The following is a 19,757-nucleotide window of genomic DNA, read 5'->3' on the forward strand; positions in this document are numbered from 1 at the left end:
TTTCTGATTATTTAAATATCTGTCTGTATCACCACATCTCCAACTATTCTGGTAACACATCTCAAAAACTTGTTCTCAAAATGATGACAGATTCCAAGACAGCAAATCTAAATCCATCAGATTTTACTACTACCATCTATTCCCCTGGCCCAATGTGGTCCTAGACTCAAACTTGCAATAACAGCCAACATAACACCAATACATTGTTGCAGTTTATAATTTTGCAAATTTTGATAAACATAACTATAGGCAAATGAACATTTAGCAGTGCACAGTTGTTGCCCAGATTAGGTACATGAGTACGTGACTTTTTGACCACTCAGGCTACTACCCTATCTGTCATTTAATCTCCCCATGGTAAGATCTGCTTGCTCTAACATTTGTAACAAAGATAACACAGATTCAAACTTCACACCACAAAAGATAGCTTGAATGCATTCCTCTCATCCCGTATATCCTTTTGTGCAATATTTATTAATAAATCCCAGAGTGAAATTCGCCAGTTATATCTCAGTATAAAAAGGGACATTACTTTTTGTTTTTCAAAGAAAAATTCAGAAATGGCATATATTTAAATTCTAATCATTCAGGGCGAATCATGAGAAAGCCTCCCTACCTCCCACCTTTGTTAATTAACATATGAGCAGATTTCCAAGAGAGGAGGGTCATTCCTTTAGGTCTAATCCAGTAATAGATAGAAAGTGGTCGAGTCATTGATACAGATTCCTTAAGCTAGGCAATAATTACAAATTCATGCATCTAATTTAAGCAATGATAATTAAAGCTATTTCCAGATGACTCAGCTTATAAACCTTTAGCCGTTAGCTTTCCAGCTGGAGTGGGCTATGTGCTGCCTTCCTGCTGATGTTAGTGAGAACCTGAGTCAAGTTCAAAGTTACTTCACACCACTCTGACCTTTCTTCCCAATGCACAGTTCAAAATTTTCAGATGGGCTTCCCTGTGCCTGTGGAGGTTACCTCTTGCAAACAGCTTATGCATAAATATTCACTGAAGACCCTACCACAGTCCCATTGGAAATCACATCTCAGAATCTGGCTTTCAAGCGGTTTCCTAATCCAGAATTCCTAAATCTCAGAAGATCTTATTGTCTGGGTGATTCCCCAAGACATCGGCGAATAGGGAGGGACCCAGCTGGGTGGAGTGGCAGTGCCCATTTTGCCACCGGAAATGCACCTTGGGAATCAGTCCAGGAGCCCTTACCTTGACAGTCATGTCTGGGGTGGACGTTCCTGTGGCATTCGAGGCTGACTCCTCTCCCTTTAACTCTGCAATCTTCCACCCGACTCCTGGGGAAAAAAAGTGCCATTTGAACCAAGTGATTCAGCTGACATAATAGACACATAGCTGTCATTTCTTTTTTTTTTTCTTGTAGAGACAGAATCTCACTTTACTGCCCTCGGTAGAGTGCCGTGGCATCACACGGCTCACAGCAACCTCCAGCTCTTGGGCTTATGTGATTCTCTTGCCTCAGCCTCCCGAGCAGCTGGGACTACAGGCACCTGCCACAACGCCCGGCTATTTTTTTGTTGCAGTTTGGCTGGGGCTGGGTTTGAACCCACCACCCTCGGTATGTGGGGCCGGCGCCCTACTCACTGAGCCACAGGTGCCGCCCACAGCTATCATTTCTTTGTTTTATTTTTCATAGTTTTTAAGAGATAGGGTCTCACTCTGTCAGCCAGGCTAAAGTGCAGTGGTGTGATCATAGTTCACAGGCCTGGACTCCTGGGCTCAAGTGATCCTCCTGCCTCAGTCTCTGGTGTAGCTGGGACCACAGGTGCATGCCACCACACCCAGAAAGCTGTTTGACTTTCATGTTTTGTGGAGACAAGTTCTTGCTATGCTGCCTAGCTGGTCTCAAATTCCCAGCCTCAGGCAATCCTTCTGCCTCAGCCTCTGAAAATGCTGGGATTACAGGTGCGAGCCACCTTGCCTGGCTACATAGCTGTCATTTCTCAGATTCCACTCACCTGTGACTAGTGAAGGGAAACTACTGAGAATGACCTACAGTCCCTTACCTCCTGGCAGTTACAGGGCCAGGAAAGCAGCCTTTGTGTGATCAGGTAGCACCTCTTTTATTTTTTTGCCTAATCTCCCACTTTAGAGTCCATTGTCTAACTCCCGGTGTCTTGCAGAGAATTCTATTTCTAACCCAGGGGGAGAGGAGTTGCAACAGAAACAGGCCTTGTGCCTGTAATCCTAGCACTCTGGGAGGCCGAGGTGGGTGGATGGTCTGAACTCATGAGTTCCAGACCAGCCTGAGCCAGGGCGAGACCTTATCTCTAAAAATAGCCGGGCGTTGTGGCAGGCGCCAGCAGTCCCAGCTACTGGGGAGGCTGAGGCAAAAGAATTGCTTAAGCCCAAGAGTTTGAGGTTGCTGTGAGCTGTGGTGCTACAGCACTCTACTAAGGCTGACAAAGTGAGACTCTGTCTCAAAAAAGAAAGAAAGAAAGAAACAGGCGTGACCTCAAAGCCTAAAATATTTATTACATAGCAAATAGCATTTGCCAATCCTGATTTAACATCACAGCAGGCAGTAGGAGTTTTAGAATTTGGGCCTCTTACTGATGTTTCATTTGGGACTTAAAGTCAATCCTGGAATGCAGAAATACACACAATACCTGCTAGAAATGACTCTGGATTATTCCCGGGTCTCAGGTGCATACACCACCTGTAAATAACTGAAAGTTTATTGCCACTATTAAAGGGACATGCCCTCTGTCCAAGTCTTGAGAAATTCAAGTGTCCCTTTCTTCCGAAGTTGCCATATTACGTCCAAGAGTGGACATCTGGCAAGATACACAATTTTGTTCTAGCTTCAAAGAGATCAGGAACTGGAGTTCTGAAATATCTTGAACATAATATAGTAAAACTACACGAATACAGATGCAATTATATGTATGAATGGAGTTGGAATTGTCGACATTAAGTGAAAAGTTTGAAATAACATCAAATATATTTTTTAAAACATAGGAGGTAGGTTTATTGCAAGGAAAATCATCTTAAAGGCTAATGAAGTATTAATAGTACTTGGTAGAGTTTCTTAGGGTCTACTTTGTAAAGCAAGTACACATTTTATAATTAGTATAATAACTTGCCAGTTTGGAAATGAGTGATCATAATCTAAAGTATTGAAAAGATTGTTTTCTTAAGTAGGTTAAAATTGACTGTATACTTTTTGCTTATATTATTGATTTCTTTAACAAATAATTAAAAAAAATTCAAAGACAATATTTATCCCACACCTGTGCAAATAATCCAAATTCCAAAATTCCCACTATCTAGCATTATGTTAAATCAGGATTAGCAAATGCTTTCTGTTTGCTACAAAGTGAATGTTTCAGGCTTTGGGGTCATGCCATTTCTCTTGTAACTCCTCTATCTGCCCTTGTAGAGTAACAACAGCCATCAATGGTATATAAACAAATGGGCATGGGTGGGTCCCAATAAAACTTTATTTACAAAAACAAGCAGTGGGCCAGATTAGTTCCAGGCTACTTTCCTAGCCTGTAGGCTAAATCAAGAAACCAGAGATGGGCTGGGTGTTGTGGCTCATGCCTGTAATTCTAGCACTCTGAGGGGCTGAGGCAGGTGGATGGCTTGAGCTCATGAGTTCAAGACTGAAACCAAGAGGATTGCTTGAGCCCGGGAGTTGGAGATTGCTGTGAACAATTATGCCACGGCACTCTACCCAGGATGACAGCTTGAGACTTTGTCTTAAAAAAAAAAAAAATAGACAGTGCAGATGTATAAGTTTGTTAGAAGACAACATTTCTAGTAAGAATCAACTGAAAAAGCAGGTGATGAATTACTAATAATTGTTTGAAATTACATGATACTTTAAGATAATATGAAATTATTTAAATTCTAATATACTAACATTGGTTACAGTTCCTTCTTTTTTTTTTTGCAGTTTTTGGCTGGGGCTGGGTTTGAACTCGCCACCTCCAGCATATGGGGCCAACGCCCTATCCCTTTGAGACATAGGCGCCAGCCCTACAGTTCCTTCTTTTGTTATGGATCCTTAAGAGCCTTATTTTATAAAATACATGCACAATGAATTACTCAAGACCTGTGAGCTGTAATTCACTGCAAGGTACAAATAGTTGCCAGCTCTGACTAGATTGCAAAAATTGGGTCAGAAGACTTTGGTGACTTGACCTACACTTTCTTCTCAAGAAACTGCAGGAAGGAGGCTGTCAGCCTTGCTTAAATGCATATTTCTGGAAGAAAAATCTCTGCTCCTATATGAATAGATTATTTCCTTGACATTCCTTGCATTTAACAGACTTATAAACCCTCGTGGTTTAAGTCACTGTTGGTGTCTGTTGGGTCTGGCTGGCAGAGACAGACACAGAAGCTGGGCATGATGGACAATTATATGAAATTTAGTTTGCATAATGGTTTGAATTACTGTTTTGGCAAATATTCATTCCCCTCCTCTCCCACCATGGGAGACATTTTCTTCCCTGTTCTGCTGACATTTGCTTAAGCTAATAATACAAGCAAAGGTTTGCAATGGGCTTGTGTGAGCCTTGCCCTCTTGCACTTCAGCTATAGCAGGAGAAGGACATGCCCAGTTAACCTGCAAGGGAGTGAGAATCACAGGGAGTAGACCAGGACCCAATCTTTACCTCAAAGCCAAGTCAAGTCTAGACTAACCAACCCACAGCCAACTGCATAAGCAAGACAACAAAATGAGTTTGGGGATAGATTGTCAAGCAGTTATTATTGTAATAATAGCTTGTAGGTATAATCTAAAACCAAGATTAAAATTATAAATGAAAATTATTTTGAATCATGCATTTTAATATTTTTAGTTAAGGAGATGAGGATCTTGCTACATTACCTAGACTGACCTCAAACTCCTGGGCTCAAGCTATCCTCTCACCTCAGCCTCCTGAGTAGGAGGGACCATGGGTACATGCCCACCATGCCTGGCTTAAGTACTTTTACCGTTAACAATACAAATATAACTCTCTTTGTTGGATAAAAATTTTACTTACAAGTATCAATTTTCATTTATATATGTTATTCCACTTTGCTAAGAATTTTTTCCTCTGCTACAATCATTCTTTTTGTAAGCAATACTATATTAGAGGTTACATGTCCATAAAAAAAAAAAAGATGTAGGACATAAATATCTATATAATCTCAACACTTTAGCTTGCTATCAAGAAAATGCTTCACCGGTGGCACCTGTAGCTCAGTGGGTAGGGCGCTGGCCACATACACTGGGGCTGGTGGGTTTGAACCCAGCCTGAGCCTGTTAAAATAACAATGACAACTGCAACAAAAAAATAGATGGGCGTTGTGGCAGGTGCCTGTAGTCCCAGCTACTTGGGAGGCTGAGGCAAGAGAATCGCTTAAGCCCAAGAGTTTGAGGTTGCTGTGAACTGTGATGTCACGGCACTCTACCAAGGGCAACATAGTGAGACTCGTCTAAAAATAAATAAATAAAAATAAATTATTTATTTTGCTGCGTCATGACGCAGTTCTTCCCTCACTCTTGTATCTACAGTGGGGATGTGCTCTACACCATTGTCTTGGGCTGGTATTTTCTAGTGGAAACAGAATGAGGGCCCACACTTGGACCTTGGGGTAGAGAGAAGAGAGCGGCCATATGCCCCTGGCAGTTCCTTACAAATGTGGAAACTGAGGACGTGATGCTAAGAACCTTGGAGAAGGTACTCAACCCACACACAACACACAGGAGGGCTCCAGGCTGATTTTATTCAAATACCAAAGGTCAGGAGACCCTGTCATCTTGAGGACTAAGAAATGAAAGAAGAGGAACACTTCTTTGTTGGAAGATGCTTATGCATATCAAAATACCTCTTCACTTTTTGCAGATGGTGATTTCCATTCCACCAACATGAAAATGCATTCTATCACCAGTGGGTAAGAGTGAGAAGGGACACTAAGAAAGGGGCTTCAAGGGGGTGGGAGGAAAACCTGGCCTGTTGAACCAAGAAGTCGGGAAGGCCCATAAGGATATAGGTGTGAAGTAACCTAGGTAACCAATGACCAATAGAAAGAGACAATCAATGACCAGTAGAAAAGGGCAATACTGCCTGGAGGTGCAGAGAGGCCAATGAAGACTTGCAGCCAATTTCCTGGAGAGAGTATTTATACCCCTCAGGCCTTTCATCTCTGTCTCTTTCACCTTCTCTTCTTCATGAGAAGGACCCACTTCCAACTCTGTTTGAAAGTGCTCTAAACTTTCTCTTTGTTCTTCCTAAATAAAATTTCTCTCTGTTCCACTGAAACTTCTGCAGGTTACTTTTGCTCTCTATTCGCACTGCCTGTGCTGCTCCAGTTTTATTTTCTATTTTCATTCATTTTTGTGTTCAATTACCGCTGTGCCTCGGTTGAACTTTCTAGCTCAGCTGAGTAATTGAACCAGGTCAACGGAATTCAGGGAACTATGACCCCCAACCCACAACAAGGAGGATAGCTGAGCATGCTGGTTTGCAACCCCTTCAGCTCTAGAATTTCATCGATGAATTTTTTTTTTTTTTTTGAGATAGTTTTACTTGATGCTGTTGGTAGAGTGCCATAGCTCAAAGCAACCTCAAACTCTTGGGCGCAAGTGATCCTCCTGCCTCAGCCTCCAAGGGGTTGGGACTACAGGCACCTGCCACAACGCCCAGTTATCATCAATGATTTTCAATATCTGTTTTTATGTTTGAATCCCTGAGAAGAATTTCCACTCAGTTAAAAACCATGGTTTATAACTACATGGCAAACCTTTAAACAGCTCAGATGTTTATATGTAAATGACAAACATTCCAGACCAATGTATTTCTATCATTAGTTATATAAACACAATTTTCCCTGATTTCAGGAAACACCTATATAACAAACTTTACCTAAGAACTTGAAGAAAAAAATAGCTGTTTTCACATATTTTACTCACATTCTTTTTTTTTTTTTTTTTTTTTTTTTGGCCGGGGCTGGGCTTGAACCCGCCACCTCCGGCATATGGGACCGGCGCCCTACACGTTGAGCCACAGGCACCGCCCATTTACTCACATTCTTATTTATAACGTATTTGGAGAAATCATATTTCTGAGGAGAAATCATATTTATGTTATTCCTATACCTCCTGGCAATAGTATTACAATTTTTACTTTGTCGTTAAAACACAGTATCAAATCTTGAGGAATAAAATAACATCTTTTGCCCAGAAGAAAATAAATTTGCGTTTCCCTGCAGAAGGAAAAATTGAACCTGTCTACGTGTAGCTGAGCTCATAAATGTTCCATAAGAGAGAGTTTTATAAAGATCTCTCCAGAATAAATAAAATTAACCACCATGATTTTTTTTTTTTTTAATTGCTTGCTATACATCTTCTCACCTAGCTGCAGAGTCAGACAAATAAGTCCATTAACCTAAAGTCCTGGTTCTCTAAAGCCAACACCTTTGCCTCTGTTCCCAGGACATGCTCGTCGACTTACACAGCTCCTCACTCTACCTTGTGTTTCTGTTGAGACTTGTGTGTGTGAGGGTCGACAGAGCAGTGCTACCAGAATGGGGGAGCTGAGCTCAAGTTCTGGCTGGAGCAGCAAGGGTTTGCAGGGAGAAGGATTTGGGCTGGCAGCAGGTAGCCATGAAGGCTTATAGACAAAATTGCTTTGAATGTTTGCAGAAAGGGAGACTGAAAGTGACACTGAACAATGAAGCAGGTGGGCAGCTAAAGAGGCCCGGTGGGGAGCAATGGACAGTGTTCCAGAGAAATCCACTAAGTGACTTCCTTAAATACAAGTGACCAAGCATTGTGACTCATACCTATAATCCCTGCAGGCTGGGAGGCCCAGGTGGGAGGATCCCTGGAGCCCAGGAGTTTGAGACCAGTCTGAGCAAGAGTGAGGCCCTGTCTCTACTAAAAGTAGAAAAATTAGCCAGGTGTTGTGGGGGGTGCCGTAGTGCCAGCTACTCAGGAGGCTGAGACAGGAGGATCGCCTGAATCCAGGCATTTGAGGTTGCTGTGAGGTAGGCTGATGCTATGACATTCTAGTGTGGGCAACAGAGTGTGACTCTGTTTCAAACAAAGAAAAAGAAGTGTCAATAGGCCCAGAGGGAGATGGCAGCACTGCATGCGAGGACTCTGGCTATCCCCAGACTTCTTGGCACTACCAGGCACCACTGGGGGAAGAAGACTAAGAAAGAGAAAGAGCCAAGTGCAAATGGACTGAATAGACCCGAACATGCAAGAGAGTGAATTTGGTTCTAGCTTGTCTGTCCACACAGATTTTAGATGGATGGTTGGACTGTGGTGGTCACTAGTGCTGTTCACCCAAATATTGCCAGTCCTTTCCTCTTCTGGACACATAACCTGATGCCTCTCCCCGGCCTCCTTAGAGTTAGTGGTGATTCTGTTAGTCCACACCCCAGTGGGAGGGCAACGTTGAGCAGGGACACAGGCCACGCAGTACGAGTGAGAACTAAACCTTTATTGTTTGAGGCCATGGGACTGGGTCTGTTTATTATAGCAGCAGAACCTGTCCTAGCCTTATGGAAGGAGGGGCCCCTTCTAGACTCACCTTCCCCATCAAGCTCAAGGTCCCATGATAGAGAGAGTTCTTGGATAAATTTGCTGCATCAGGGATGTCCAACATGTGGCCATGGCCACATGCTGATTTTGTGAGTATTTTTTCCCTTATCTGCTGTATCGGATATCACAAAAAATACGCACAGACCTTGTTTTTGATAATCACCTTTCATTAGTGTTTGTGTATTTGCTGTGTGGCCCAACATACTTTTATTCTTCCAATAGCTGGCAGAATAGAAAAAAGGCTGGACACCCCTCTGTCTAAATCAATCCTGCCATTTAAGTTTTATCTCCTCAACCAGGTTATAATGGCCTATACTTTCTACTCTTTCTTTGCCACTCTGTTCCCATTGTACCTAATACTTATTGCATAGTTTAGTTACATCTCAGGAAGGGTTTAGGTTCTAAAGATAAAAGGCAAAAGCCTGGTTAGTTGAAACTGTCCCTAAATATTTCTTAATTCTCTTTTAAAGTACAATATTTCGCTTCACTAAGCCCAGTAGAGTCACTTTCTGTTCTAGCCTTGGAACAGACCTCCGTTTCTTCTGGTAAGTACCAGATGAAGCTGTTGGCTTGCACTAAGGATCATGTTGTACAGAAAATGCATATCTTGAAACCCTAGAATTTCTCAGGGTTTGTTGATGTTCACATTGTAAGAAATTCAAGGAGCTGAGACCAACTGTGGGTCCCTCATGGCCCTCATGCTGGGTGTATCACTTAGGCTGCTACCTGCAGGCAGCAAAAAGGCTATTTAATAAAGGATTCAACAATGCAGGGTTGGCTGGCTCATGTAACAAGAAGTCCTAAGATAGTGTGGCACCAGAGGTGGCTGACTCAGTGGCTCTATGGCCTCATGTCCTCAGTGTGACCTCTCTGCAATTGTCTTGGCTTTCTTCTGTGGTCCTGAGATGAACACAGCAGTTCCATGTGTCATGAAAATACTCAGAGACAGGAAAAGGAGGATTCTCCTTACCTCACTTTTGAAGAGTTAAGAAGCCTTCCCCAAAGTATCCCCACCCTCTCACCCTCACTGAGGGTGACCCCCTAAGTCTCACCCGTCAAAATGCAGTACAAGCCTATTCCTCAACCAGTCGTGGAAAAAGGAGCAGCATTATCTAAATTGGGGTTTATTAATCAAGTTTTGCCCCCTGGGTGAGGGGTGGGTCTCAGCCTTCCCTGAGCACAGGGCCACCTGCAGGATAAACAAAGGAACAAAAGGATCTCAGCCAGTAAGAAGGAAGGCGACAGACCATCAGATAGGTAAACAGTAGGGCCTGACACAAGAGGATGTGCACAGACATTGGAACAGTGGGCACAGCACTTCCATTTTCTACATTTCCAATTTCTTCTCTCGTTCTCATTTAGGTAAAAACATACACTTGAGTGGGCGGCGCCTGTGGCTCAAAAGGGTGGGGCGCTGGCCCCATGTGCCGGAGGTAGCGGGTTCAAACTCAGCCCTGGCCAAAAACAAACAAACAAAAAACAAAACAAAACGAAAAAAACACATACACTTAAGTTCATATAAGTAAAGTACACAGGTGATATGGGACTCAGCCTTGCCTTCCAGTGCCAGCTTCTCCACGGTGGGTCTCAGCTCAGCCCCAGAGTGACCCCTCCACCTCCACCCTCCACTGATCCTTAGTCCCCCTTGATGGGACAGCCCTGAAGCGTGTCTGACAGCATTTGCTGGCCAATGCTGCCTCAGTGCACCCTTTTCAAGTGTCTCCTGAGCACCTGTGGCCAGACTGGGCCTGATGCACAGTCTCATCCAAGTGTCTGTAAAATGTAAAGGGAAGGAATTTAGAGGGTGCTCACGGGAGAAGTGGAATGTTAAGGGAGAGGGGGCAGAGGACGCAGTAAACAGATAGTCCCAGGTCTCAGTGGATCCCCTCAAGACAGAAGAAAAAAACAGCCTCTGGTTAATCCTGTCCTCCAGAGTCAGGCAAGGTACAGAGAGATAGGAGCTAGATGGAGATGTGGTCACCAGACCTGAATTGTCCGGGTGGGAAGACCCTGAGCACTCTGAAGACAGGGCTGTCCCACCCCAGGCAGCACAGTGGGGGCTCATTAAGTATTTCCCACGTAGAAGAGGAGTGGACAGGCCCAAGCTGCTTTCTCATCAGGGTAAAAGCCCCTCTACAATGTCGCCTGACAGATGCCTCTGTCTCTACATGGCCTCTTCCTGGTCATGTTCCCCATGCTCTCACACTGGGCAAATAAACTGGACTGTCTTTCCTTCTGTCCTCCTCCCCTTCCCTCCCTTCCTCTTTCCCTCCCCCCCCCTTCCTTCCCTCCTTCCTTTTTCCAACAGAGTCTTACTCTGTGGCCCTTGGTAGAGTGCCATGGCATCATCGTAACTCACAGCAACCTCCAACTCTTGGGCTCAAGTGATCCTCCTGCCTCAACCTCCCAAGTAGCTGGGACTACAGGCACCCACCATAATGCCTGGCTAGTTTTTCCATTTTTAGTACAGAAGGGTCTCACTCTTATTCAGGCTGGTCTCAAATTTCTGAGCTGAAGCAAACCACTCACCTTGGCCTCCCAGAGTATTAGGGTTACAGGTATGAGCCACCATACCCAGGCAGAATGAACTGTCTTAAGAAGAGCTGAGCCCCAACCAGTCTGGGGGCAAAGATCCCTGGTGATGACCTATGTAGTCCAGCTAACAGAGACTCTCGAGGACGTAGTCAGTGGAGAGCCCTTAGCAGCTATGAGTGTAGGTTTTTGTTTGCTAGGACTTTGGTGAAGCCTTCTCAGGCCTCCAGCCTCCTTATCTACCTTGACTATTCTCTTCCTCAGCACACCCCTGCCTCAGCCCTCAGCATCCCATTGGCCCAGACACAGCCGTGGAACGGCAGGAAGTCTAGAGCCCAGCCTTTCAGGTTCCAGCAAGAGAACAAGGATCTGAGATGGAAAAGAATTCATCATGGTCTCACAGATGGAGCTGCTAAGCTGGGACTGAAGGAGACGAGAATGCCTCATCTCTCTCTTAAACTGGTTTTCTCCTCCTGGGCATCAGTTACATCCACCTCATTTTATAGACAAGAGATCGACCCATTGTGAAATCATTTGTTTGATCACAGTGCAAAGAATGGGGTGAGCTCTCTTCCTCACCCAAATCTCTGCACGGATAGCCTTGGGATTGAGACTGGATTAGATATTTCTCTGCCTTTTCATGGCCTTTGGCTCCAAGTAACCCTGTGGGTTTTAAAAGTCTCACTTTGTTCTTGGGGGAGTTCTCAGCAGGGTGGTCATTAAAACATAGCGGAACTTCAGAACAATGAACTGCCTTTAAACACTTGGCTTTAGGAAACCCCGCCCCAGGATAAGCTGATGGGCCTGCTTCCTCTGCATGGGAAGCCCTGCCCAGGGGTCCAAAGGAGTGGGGCAGGATGTGGCCCCACCCCTGGTCATCCTACCACCTACTCCAGGAGGTGGCCTAATCTTGTTCCTGAGACTTGGCTCTGTCCCCCTTGGGACAGATGTGAGCACCAGGTGCCAGCCTCTAGAATCAGTGGTGGCATGGGGCACGTCCCTGTCCTGAGGAGAACTCACCTGCAAAGAGAAAGGCCTGCCTTTGGAATGACAAGGTATCTTTCTCAAATTCACCCCAAGGTCATTGAAAACCCCTTACCCGCTCTATGTCCCCGAGTGAGGGAACCTTCCCTGGGTGCCTCTGAGGAGCAGATGTTCAGGGATTTAACAAAATGCACAAAGAAAAACTTCATGCCTTGCCAAGTATGCCCCATGCCTTCCCGACATCACCGTTCTGTCTCTCTCCACCAGCATGGCTACCACAGAACCAGTAATGACAGTGAACTATGCTGAGGACAGACTATGGTTAAGGATTAAGGATTTGTGTACATTGTATCACTTAACTTCCATACAACCCAGTGAGGCAGGAACAACAGTATCCCCACTTTGCAGACGAGAAAACAGAGGCTTAAATAGTTGAAACACTGTAATCCTGGCACTCTGGGAGGCTGAGATGAGATGAGTAGATTGCTTGAGATCATGAATTCAAGACCAGCATGAGCAAGAGTGAGACTCTATCTCTAAAAAAGAAAAAAAATAGCCACCGGGCATTGTGGTGGGCATCTACAGTCTCACCCTCTTAGGAGGCTGAGGCAAGAGGATCTCTTGAGCCCAAGAATTTGAGGTTGCTGTGAGCTGTGATGCGACAGCACTCTACCAAGGGCAACAGAGTGAGAGTCGGTCTCAAAAAAAAAAACAAAGTTGAAACAACTAAGTTAATTGATGGAACCAATATTTAAACCTAAGCACTCTTGACTCACTGAGGCTCTTTACCTAACCAGTGCACTTCAGTACAATCCCAAAGATGAGCATTTTGTTTATTTTTAGCGATGAGGAACAGGAAACTTGAGGACATATTGAAAAACAGATCCAGAGAGGATAGGCTTTCTTCCCTCAGCTCTCCATGCAGGCTCATGTCAGCGCACAAACGCAGATTTGTGGTGGGGTCCCTAGAGACCTCACAGCCGGCTGGCACCGACCCAATCTATTGTGACTCTGTGAACATTCACTGAGGGCTCACGGGGCTTCTGTGTGGCAACTCAGATCAGGGCAGTTCTTGCTTTATGCAAAAAGAGCTCCAACCCATGGTCCTGAGCCATCCCGGGGAACTTGTTTCCGCAGAGGGCAGAAGCTTAAGAACATGAGAGCGGAGCTTCTGAGCTCCAGCTTGTGTTTAGATATCCCACAAAGAGCCAGGGGCCAACTTTCTTCTCAGAGGAGGAAAGATGGAACGTACAGCACCCAGGGTTAGAAAACAGTTTGCTGGCCAGGCACGGTGGCTCACACCTGTAATCCTAGCACTCTGGGAGGCTGAGGTGGGGTGCATTGCCTGAGCTTACAGGTTTGAGACCAGCCAAGCCAGGGTAAGATCTCATCTCTAAAAATAGCTGCTATTGTGGCAGATGTGTATAGTCCCAGCTACTTGGGAGGCTGAGGCAAGAGAATCCCTTAAGCCCAAGAGTTTGAGGTTGCTGTGAGCTATGAGGCCACGGCACTCTACTGAGGGTGATACAGTGAGACTCTGTCTCAAAAAAAAAAAAAGAAAACAGTTTGCTATTTCCACTGTTGGATGAGATAAGAAGGAATAATATCCCAATACTAACAGCTATCATTTCTTGAGTGCTTATTATGGGCATAACCCATGCATACACCCATGTGCACACACCTGTGTGCACACAGGCAAATCTAAGCACGGAGCCACAGTAATCTTCTAACTACCGCTGTACACTCAGTCACAGCATCAGAGACTAGGTCAGAAAACTGGATGACCCTCACTCAGTCACAGCATCAGAGACTAGGTCAGAAAACTGGATGCTTCGTCAGCTCTGCTCTCAAAGGTGCATTTGAAGCACCCTTCTGCATAGGAAGAGGGAGGCAGACTCCAACTGCATGGAAATGAGAGCAAAAAGAGATCAGAGTATGTTGTTTAAAAAGAGTATGAGACCTTGAGGCCCAAACCAATTTTGAAAATGGTTTGTTTGGGCTGGCCTGAGCCAGTCCTCAGAAATTAAAGCCTTTTTTAGGTGATCATACCACTTGCAGCAAATTCAAGAGATTGCTCAGAGGTTAGAGAACTAAAAGCTTAAAACTTGGCTGATTCTCAAATTGTTTTGCAGATATTAACCATTCAGTGGGGCTCTCGGGTCCAATAAAGGATTCTGTTATATTCTCTACACACTCTAAATATTAAGTTGGCATCCTTATTTTCTTCAGCTGGAAAGATGTTTGATACATAGTTCCTAAAAAATGCAATATAAAATTAAATAAAAACCCAAGCTGCTGTCTTAGATCTAGTTTCCCCCCAGGGGTAATGCATTGACCAATTAGTAATTAAAACAGCAGCGGGTGACAGGGTCATATTTAGTCTCTGGGCTCTTTGATGGGTCAACCACCCAGGTTGCCTTATAAAGGGTGCAAGGTGGGCTGCAGGCACAGAGGACAGCCTGGCCCTTAGAGGCAAGAGAAGCCTGAAGTTTCTTTCCCACCTCCTGCTTCCTCTCTGTCCTCACCTCCATCCAGTGCACCAGTTCTGGCCCTGGAGTCTCCCAGTGCAGATCTGTCTCAGTTACATCACTCCCCGCCTCAACAACATGCCTTGGGCGTCTGTTGCGTGCCAGGCACTATGCTTGGGCCAGGGAGACCCAGCTGGAAAGACCTCAGTCCCTGCCTCCAGAGAGCTGGCAGGCAGTCTGGGAGGTGGTTTTCTCTATGGACAATCTGATTTGCAGCGCTGCTCCTTCCTCTCTCCCTTCCTCACTGTACGAGGTCTCTGCTGAGCAGGCCAGGATGTTACATTTCCACCCTGAGTTCTGGGCGTCCTGCCAGAGCTTCCTCTCCTGCCCTGGGGGGTGAGCAGGGAGGCTACCACGGTGGTGTCTGGTGACCTGTGTGAGCTCACCCAGTCATTCAGAAAACCCACCTGAATCAAACAGAAGTCTAAAAAAGAGAATATTTTATTTTATTTTATTATTATTATTTTTTTGAGACAGAGTCTCACTTTGTTTCCTTTGGTAGAGTGCCGTGGCGTCACAGCTCACAGCAATCTCAAACTCTTGGGCTTAAGGGATTCTCTTGCCTCAGCCTCCCAAGTAGATGGGACTACAGGCACCTGGCTATTTTGTTGTTGCAGTTGTCATTGTTGTTTATCTGGCCCAGGCCCGGTTCAAACCCACCAGCCCTGATGTACGTGGCTGGTGCTCTAACCCCTGAGCTACGGTGCCAAGCCAAAGGGAATATTTTAAAAAGAAGGCTATTAGGGTAATCATCATCCCAGGGTTGTAAATGGCAGCCCTGGGAGCTTGTATACAGACTGTGGTATTTTGTCACGGCAGCTCTAGCAAATGGGCACACCTGGGTACCGCCAGGTCCAAGTATAAAATAGGAGCGCCCAGATCACAGCTGACGGGCATGGGCACAATCAGAGAGCTCCCTGCCCGGGGAGAGTCTGGGTGTGAGTATTGGGAGCCAATTTACAAAGTCTGGGGAGGTGGGGCAGCAAAGGGGAGACAGCCCAAAGGAGAAAATAGAAGGGAAAGGGGGAAGGACAGGAAAAATGAGAAAGAGGGAGAAAGAGACATGATCAGAGTAAGACCCGTGATGAAAGGTAAGCAGGAGGCGGTCAGGATGCATCAGAGACAGGGCCAGAGCCTTGGTTGGGGTGCTCAGGGTTCTCACAGTCTGTGCAGCCGCCATGGGATTGGTTTGATTAAAGGGCTTGAGTGAACCGCCAAGGGGCTGAATGTGCTGACGGTAGCGGATAAAGGGTATCAATTATGTAGTTTTTATATTATTTTATAACCCAGTGATGTTTTCAATTCAAGAGTGCTTGCATGATTGGAAACAAAAATGCCTGATGCTTCTCAAGTTTAAAACCCCCTCTGAGAGTTTGGTTTGAGCCACTACTGAAGTCTGGAGGTTACGTGCAGACACTGTTGACCAGATTTTTGGGATGTATCCATCCATAACTTAGTAACAGAGCATTTAAATCCCAAAGTCTTCCTTCACCGTCCTGTGCAAACTCATCTGTCATTTTCCTGGACACAGGCACAAACTTTTAAAGCACACACAGCTCAAAAATGACACAAGATCACTCGTGATTTGATATCGACAGCGACAAAAATCACTAATGTGAGTCCCAACCTTCTTCTCTCATCTCAGCTTTGGCTCCCTCCATTTCTCCCCAGTCCTTGCCCTTTTAGGGAAAGTTTAATATTTGCCAGCCCAGTAGCTCAGGATTTATGACACAGAAATGGGAAAATGAGGGAAGAGGCGAGCCAGGGAGGCAGGAGGAAAGGGAAGGGAGGGGAAAAGGACAGATGCTAAGTTGCCTAGATGTGGAGGGTGGGGAAAAGGACAGGGATAGAGAGAGGGAGAGAGACAAGGGGAGGAAGAGATGAAAATAGAGAAGAAAGAGAGAGAGAGAGGGAGAAAAATGGAGGAACAGAGAGAAAGAGAAGAAGAAAGAGAAAGAGGGAGAGAGGAGAGGAGGAGCGAGAGAGAGGAACAGAAGAGGGAGGAGGAAAGGGAGAAGGGTGGGAGAACAGCGGTGTGAGGGAAGGATCATGGTGCACCGGGACTGGTTTGGCCTCTGCCATGTAAATAGCCACCGTTTCCCTCTGGGGTGCTGACCTCCTCCATTCTCATCTGAGCCACACACCTGGGGTTTCCTAGTCAAGAGGTGGTCAGAGTTCCCCTGGCAAATTTAGGGAGGCGCATGTGAGGAAAGTAAGTGACAAAGTTGGTCCAAGGAGAGCCATCCCTGGATATCCCTTAGGATTTGGAAAAGGGAAACTTTGTTAAATTGGTAAGATTGAAGCCTTGGGGTTCCAGGGGTCCCCAAGGGGAAAAAGCTTTCTAGAACAGGAATCCAGAGGGTAAAACGAAGCTGGGAATGGATCCAAGCCAAAAGAATCGCTCCTGGACTTGCCAGTCTTTTTTTTTTTTTTTTTTGTAGAGACCATCTCACTTTATCGCCCTCTGTAGAGTGCCATGCTGTCACACGGCTCACAGCAACCTCCAACTCCTGGGCTTAGGGCGATTCTCCTGCCTCAGCCTCCCGAGTAGCTGGGACTACAGGTGCCCGCCACAACGCTCGGCTATTTTTTGGTTGCAGTTTGGCCAGGGCCAGGTTTAGAACCCACCATCCTCCTCATATGGGGCCGGCGCCCTACCCGCTGAACCACAGGCACCACCCGGACTTTCCAGTCTCAAGAGAAAATACACTGTTTCTTTTTTTAAAGCTCCTTTGAATTAGGAGTCTGGCGCTTGTGACCAAAAGAAGACTGACTGAAACGGAGGGATGCCAAGAGGCATAGCTCCAGGGGACAGAAAAAAAGACTGCCATCAGTGTCCTTCAGGAATTAAAAGGGGAGAGTGCATATTCAGGACAACAGGCATCTATGGCCCTGGGGTACAACTCTCAAACTCGGCCCATATAAATCTACATAGATTTATATATATATACTTTTTTTTTTTTTGAGACAGAATCTCACTCTGTTGCCTGGGCTAGAGTGCCCTGACATCAGCCTAGCTCACAGTAACCTCAAACTCCTGGGTTCAAGTAATCCTCCTATCTCAGCCTCCTGAGTAGCTGGGACTACAGGAACCTGCCACCACACCTGGCTAATTTTTATATTTTTATTTATTTATTTATTTTTGAGACAGAGTCTCACTTTATTGCCCTCATAGAGTGCTGTGACATCACAGCTCACAGCAACCTCAAATTCTTGGGTTTAAGTGATCCTCTTGCTGCAGCTTCCTGACTAGCTGGGACCATAGGCGTCCACTACAACACCCAGCTATTTTCAGAGACAGGGTCTCAGTCTTGCTCAGGCTGGTCTTGAAGTCCTGAGCTTAAGCGATCTACCTACCTAGGACTCCAAGAGTGCTATATGAACCACGATGCCTGGCCCTGATTTTTCTATTATAAAAATAGAAAAAAATGTATTTATTTATTTCTTGAGACAGAGCCCTAAGCTGTCACCCTGGGTAGAGTGCCAAGGCATTACAGCGCACAGCAACCTCCAACTTCTGGGCTCCTGCCTCCACCTCCCAAGTAGCTGGGACTACAGACACCTGCCACAACACCCAGCTATTTTTTGGTTGCAGCCGTCAATTGTTGCTTGGTGGGCCCGGGCTGGATTCGAACCCGCCAGCTCAGGGGTATGTGGCTGGGGCTTTAGCTGCTTGAACCACGGGCACCAAGCCTATTTTATTCATTTTATTTTATTTAATGAATTAATTTATTTTTTTGAGTGGGGCTGGGTTTGAACCCACCACCTCCAGTATATCGGGTTGGCGCCCTACTCCTTTGAGCCATAGGCGCTGCCCTATTTTATTTTACTTATTTATTTATTTATTTTATTTATTTCTTAGAGACAGAGTCTCTTTTTTTTTTGTAGAGACAGAGTCTCACTTTATGGCCCTCGGTAGAGTGCCGTGGCCTCACACAGCTCACAGCAACCTCTAACTCCTGGGCTTAAGCGATTCTCTTGCCTCAGCCTCCCGAGTAGCTGGGACTACAGGCGTCCACCACAACGCCCGGCTATTTTTTGGTTGCAGTTTGGCCGGGGCCGGGTTTGAACCCGCCACCCTCGGTATATGGGGCCAGCGCCTTACCGACTGAGCCACAGGCGCCGCCCGAGACAGAGTCTCTTTATCACCCTTGGTAGAGTGCTGTGGCATCACAGCTCACAGCAACCTCCAACTCCTGGGCTTAGGTGATTCTCTTGCCTCAGCCTCCCGAGTAGCTGGGACTATAGGTGCTCATCAGAATGCCCAGCTATTTTTGTTGTTGTTGTTGCAGTTTGGCTGGGGCCAGGCTCGAACACACCACCCTCGGTATATGGGGCTGGTGTACTACCCACTGAGCCACAGGCACCACCCAATTTTTCTATTTTTAGTAGAGAAGGGTTGTCACTCTTCCTCAGGCTGGTCTCAAACTCCTGAGCTCGTGTGATCCTCCCACCTTGGCCTCCTGCTTCTATTTATATTTAAAAAAAAGAATTGAAAAGAAAGTTTAGAACACCTTTGAATGTTTTTTGTAAGCCAGACTGTGCTTCAGGGCATGAGATATTTCACCAAAAATGGACAAAATATGGTCCCAGGATTTAGCACAGAGGTTTACAAAAGGACTCACAGAATTAGGAAAAACCATGGTCAGAAGAGATGCTGGAAGTCATCCAGCTGCATTCTTTATTTGTGCTTAGATCTCTATAAGCATTTTTAAAAAGCTCTGATTCTACTTGTACACGTCCGGTGATAAAAGAACTCACACTCACAGAGGCAGAGATACCTTGTATAGTCTGTTATGAGCTGAACTGCACCCCATGAAAGATATGTTGAAGTCCTAAACCCTAGTACCTCCAAATAGGACATTATTTGGAAATAAAATCTTTGCAGAGGTAACCAAGTTAAGATGAGGTCATTAAGGTGGTCCGTAAATCTATAGGATAGGTGAACTTACAAGAGAGAGACGGACACTCACAGAGGGCCACATGAAGACAGAGGCAGAGAGTTACACTGTAATGCTTCAGGGACCAGGAGCTGAGGGAGACCAGGAGAGATCTACGCCTCAAAACTTCAGAGCGAGCAGAGCCCTGACAACACTTTGATTTTGGACTTCTAGCCTCTAGAACTTGGATGGAATAAA

General features: G+C 45.5%; 1 protein-coding gene across 4 annotated transcripts in view; it reads right to left on the minus strand.

The window, feature by feature from the left end:
• PALM2AKAP2 (PALM2 and AKAP2 fusion) overlaps window positions 1-19,757 on the minus strand; it is a 524,781-nt gene that overhangs the window by 147,105 nt on the left and 357,919 nt on the right. For all 4 annotated transcript variants that reach the window (XM_053566186.1, XM_053566193.1, XM_053566191.1 and 1 more), the window contains one exon: window positions 1,222-1,307. In XM_053566186.1, coding sequence (XP_053422161.1) covers window positions 1,222-1,307 — 86 coding nt within the window. The remainder of the gene's footprint in view (window positions 1-1,221; window positions 1,308-19,757) is intronic.

This window comes from Nycticebus coucang, chromosome 2 (assembly GCF_027406575.1).
Source record: "Nycticebus coucang isolate mNycCou1 chromosome 2, mNycCou1.pri, whole genome shotgun sequence".
NCBI lineage: Eukaryota > Metazoa > Chordata > Mammalia > Primates > Lorisidae > Nycticebus > Nycticebus coucang.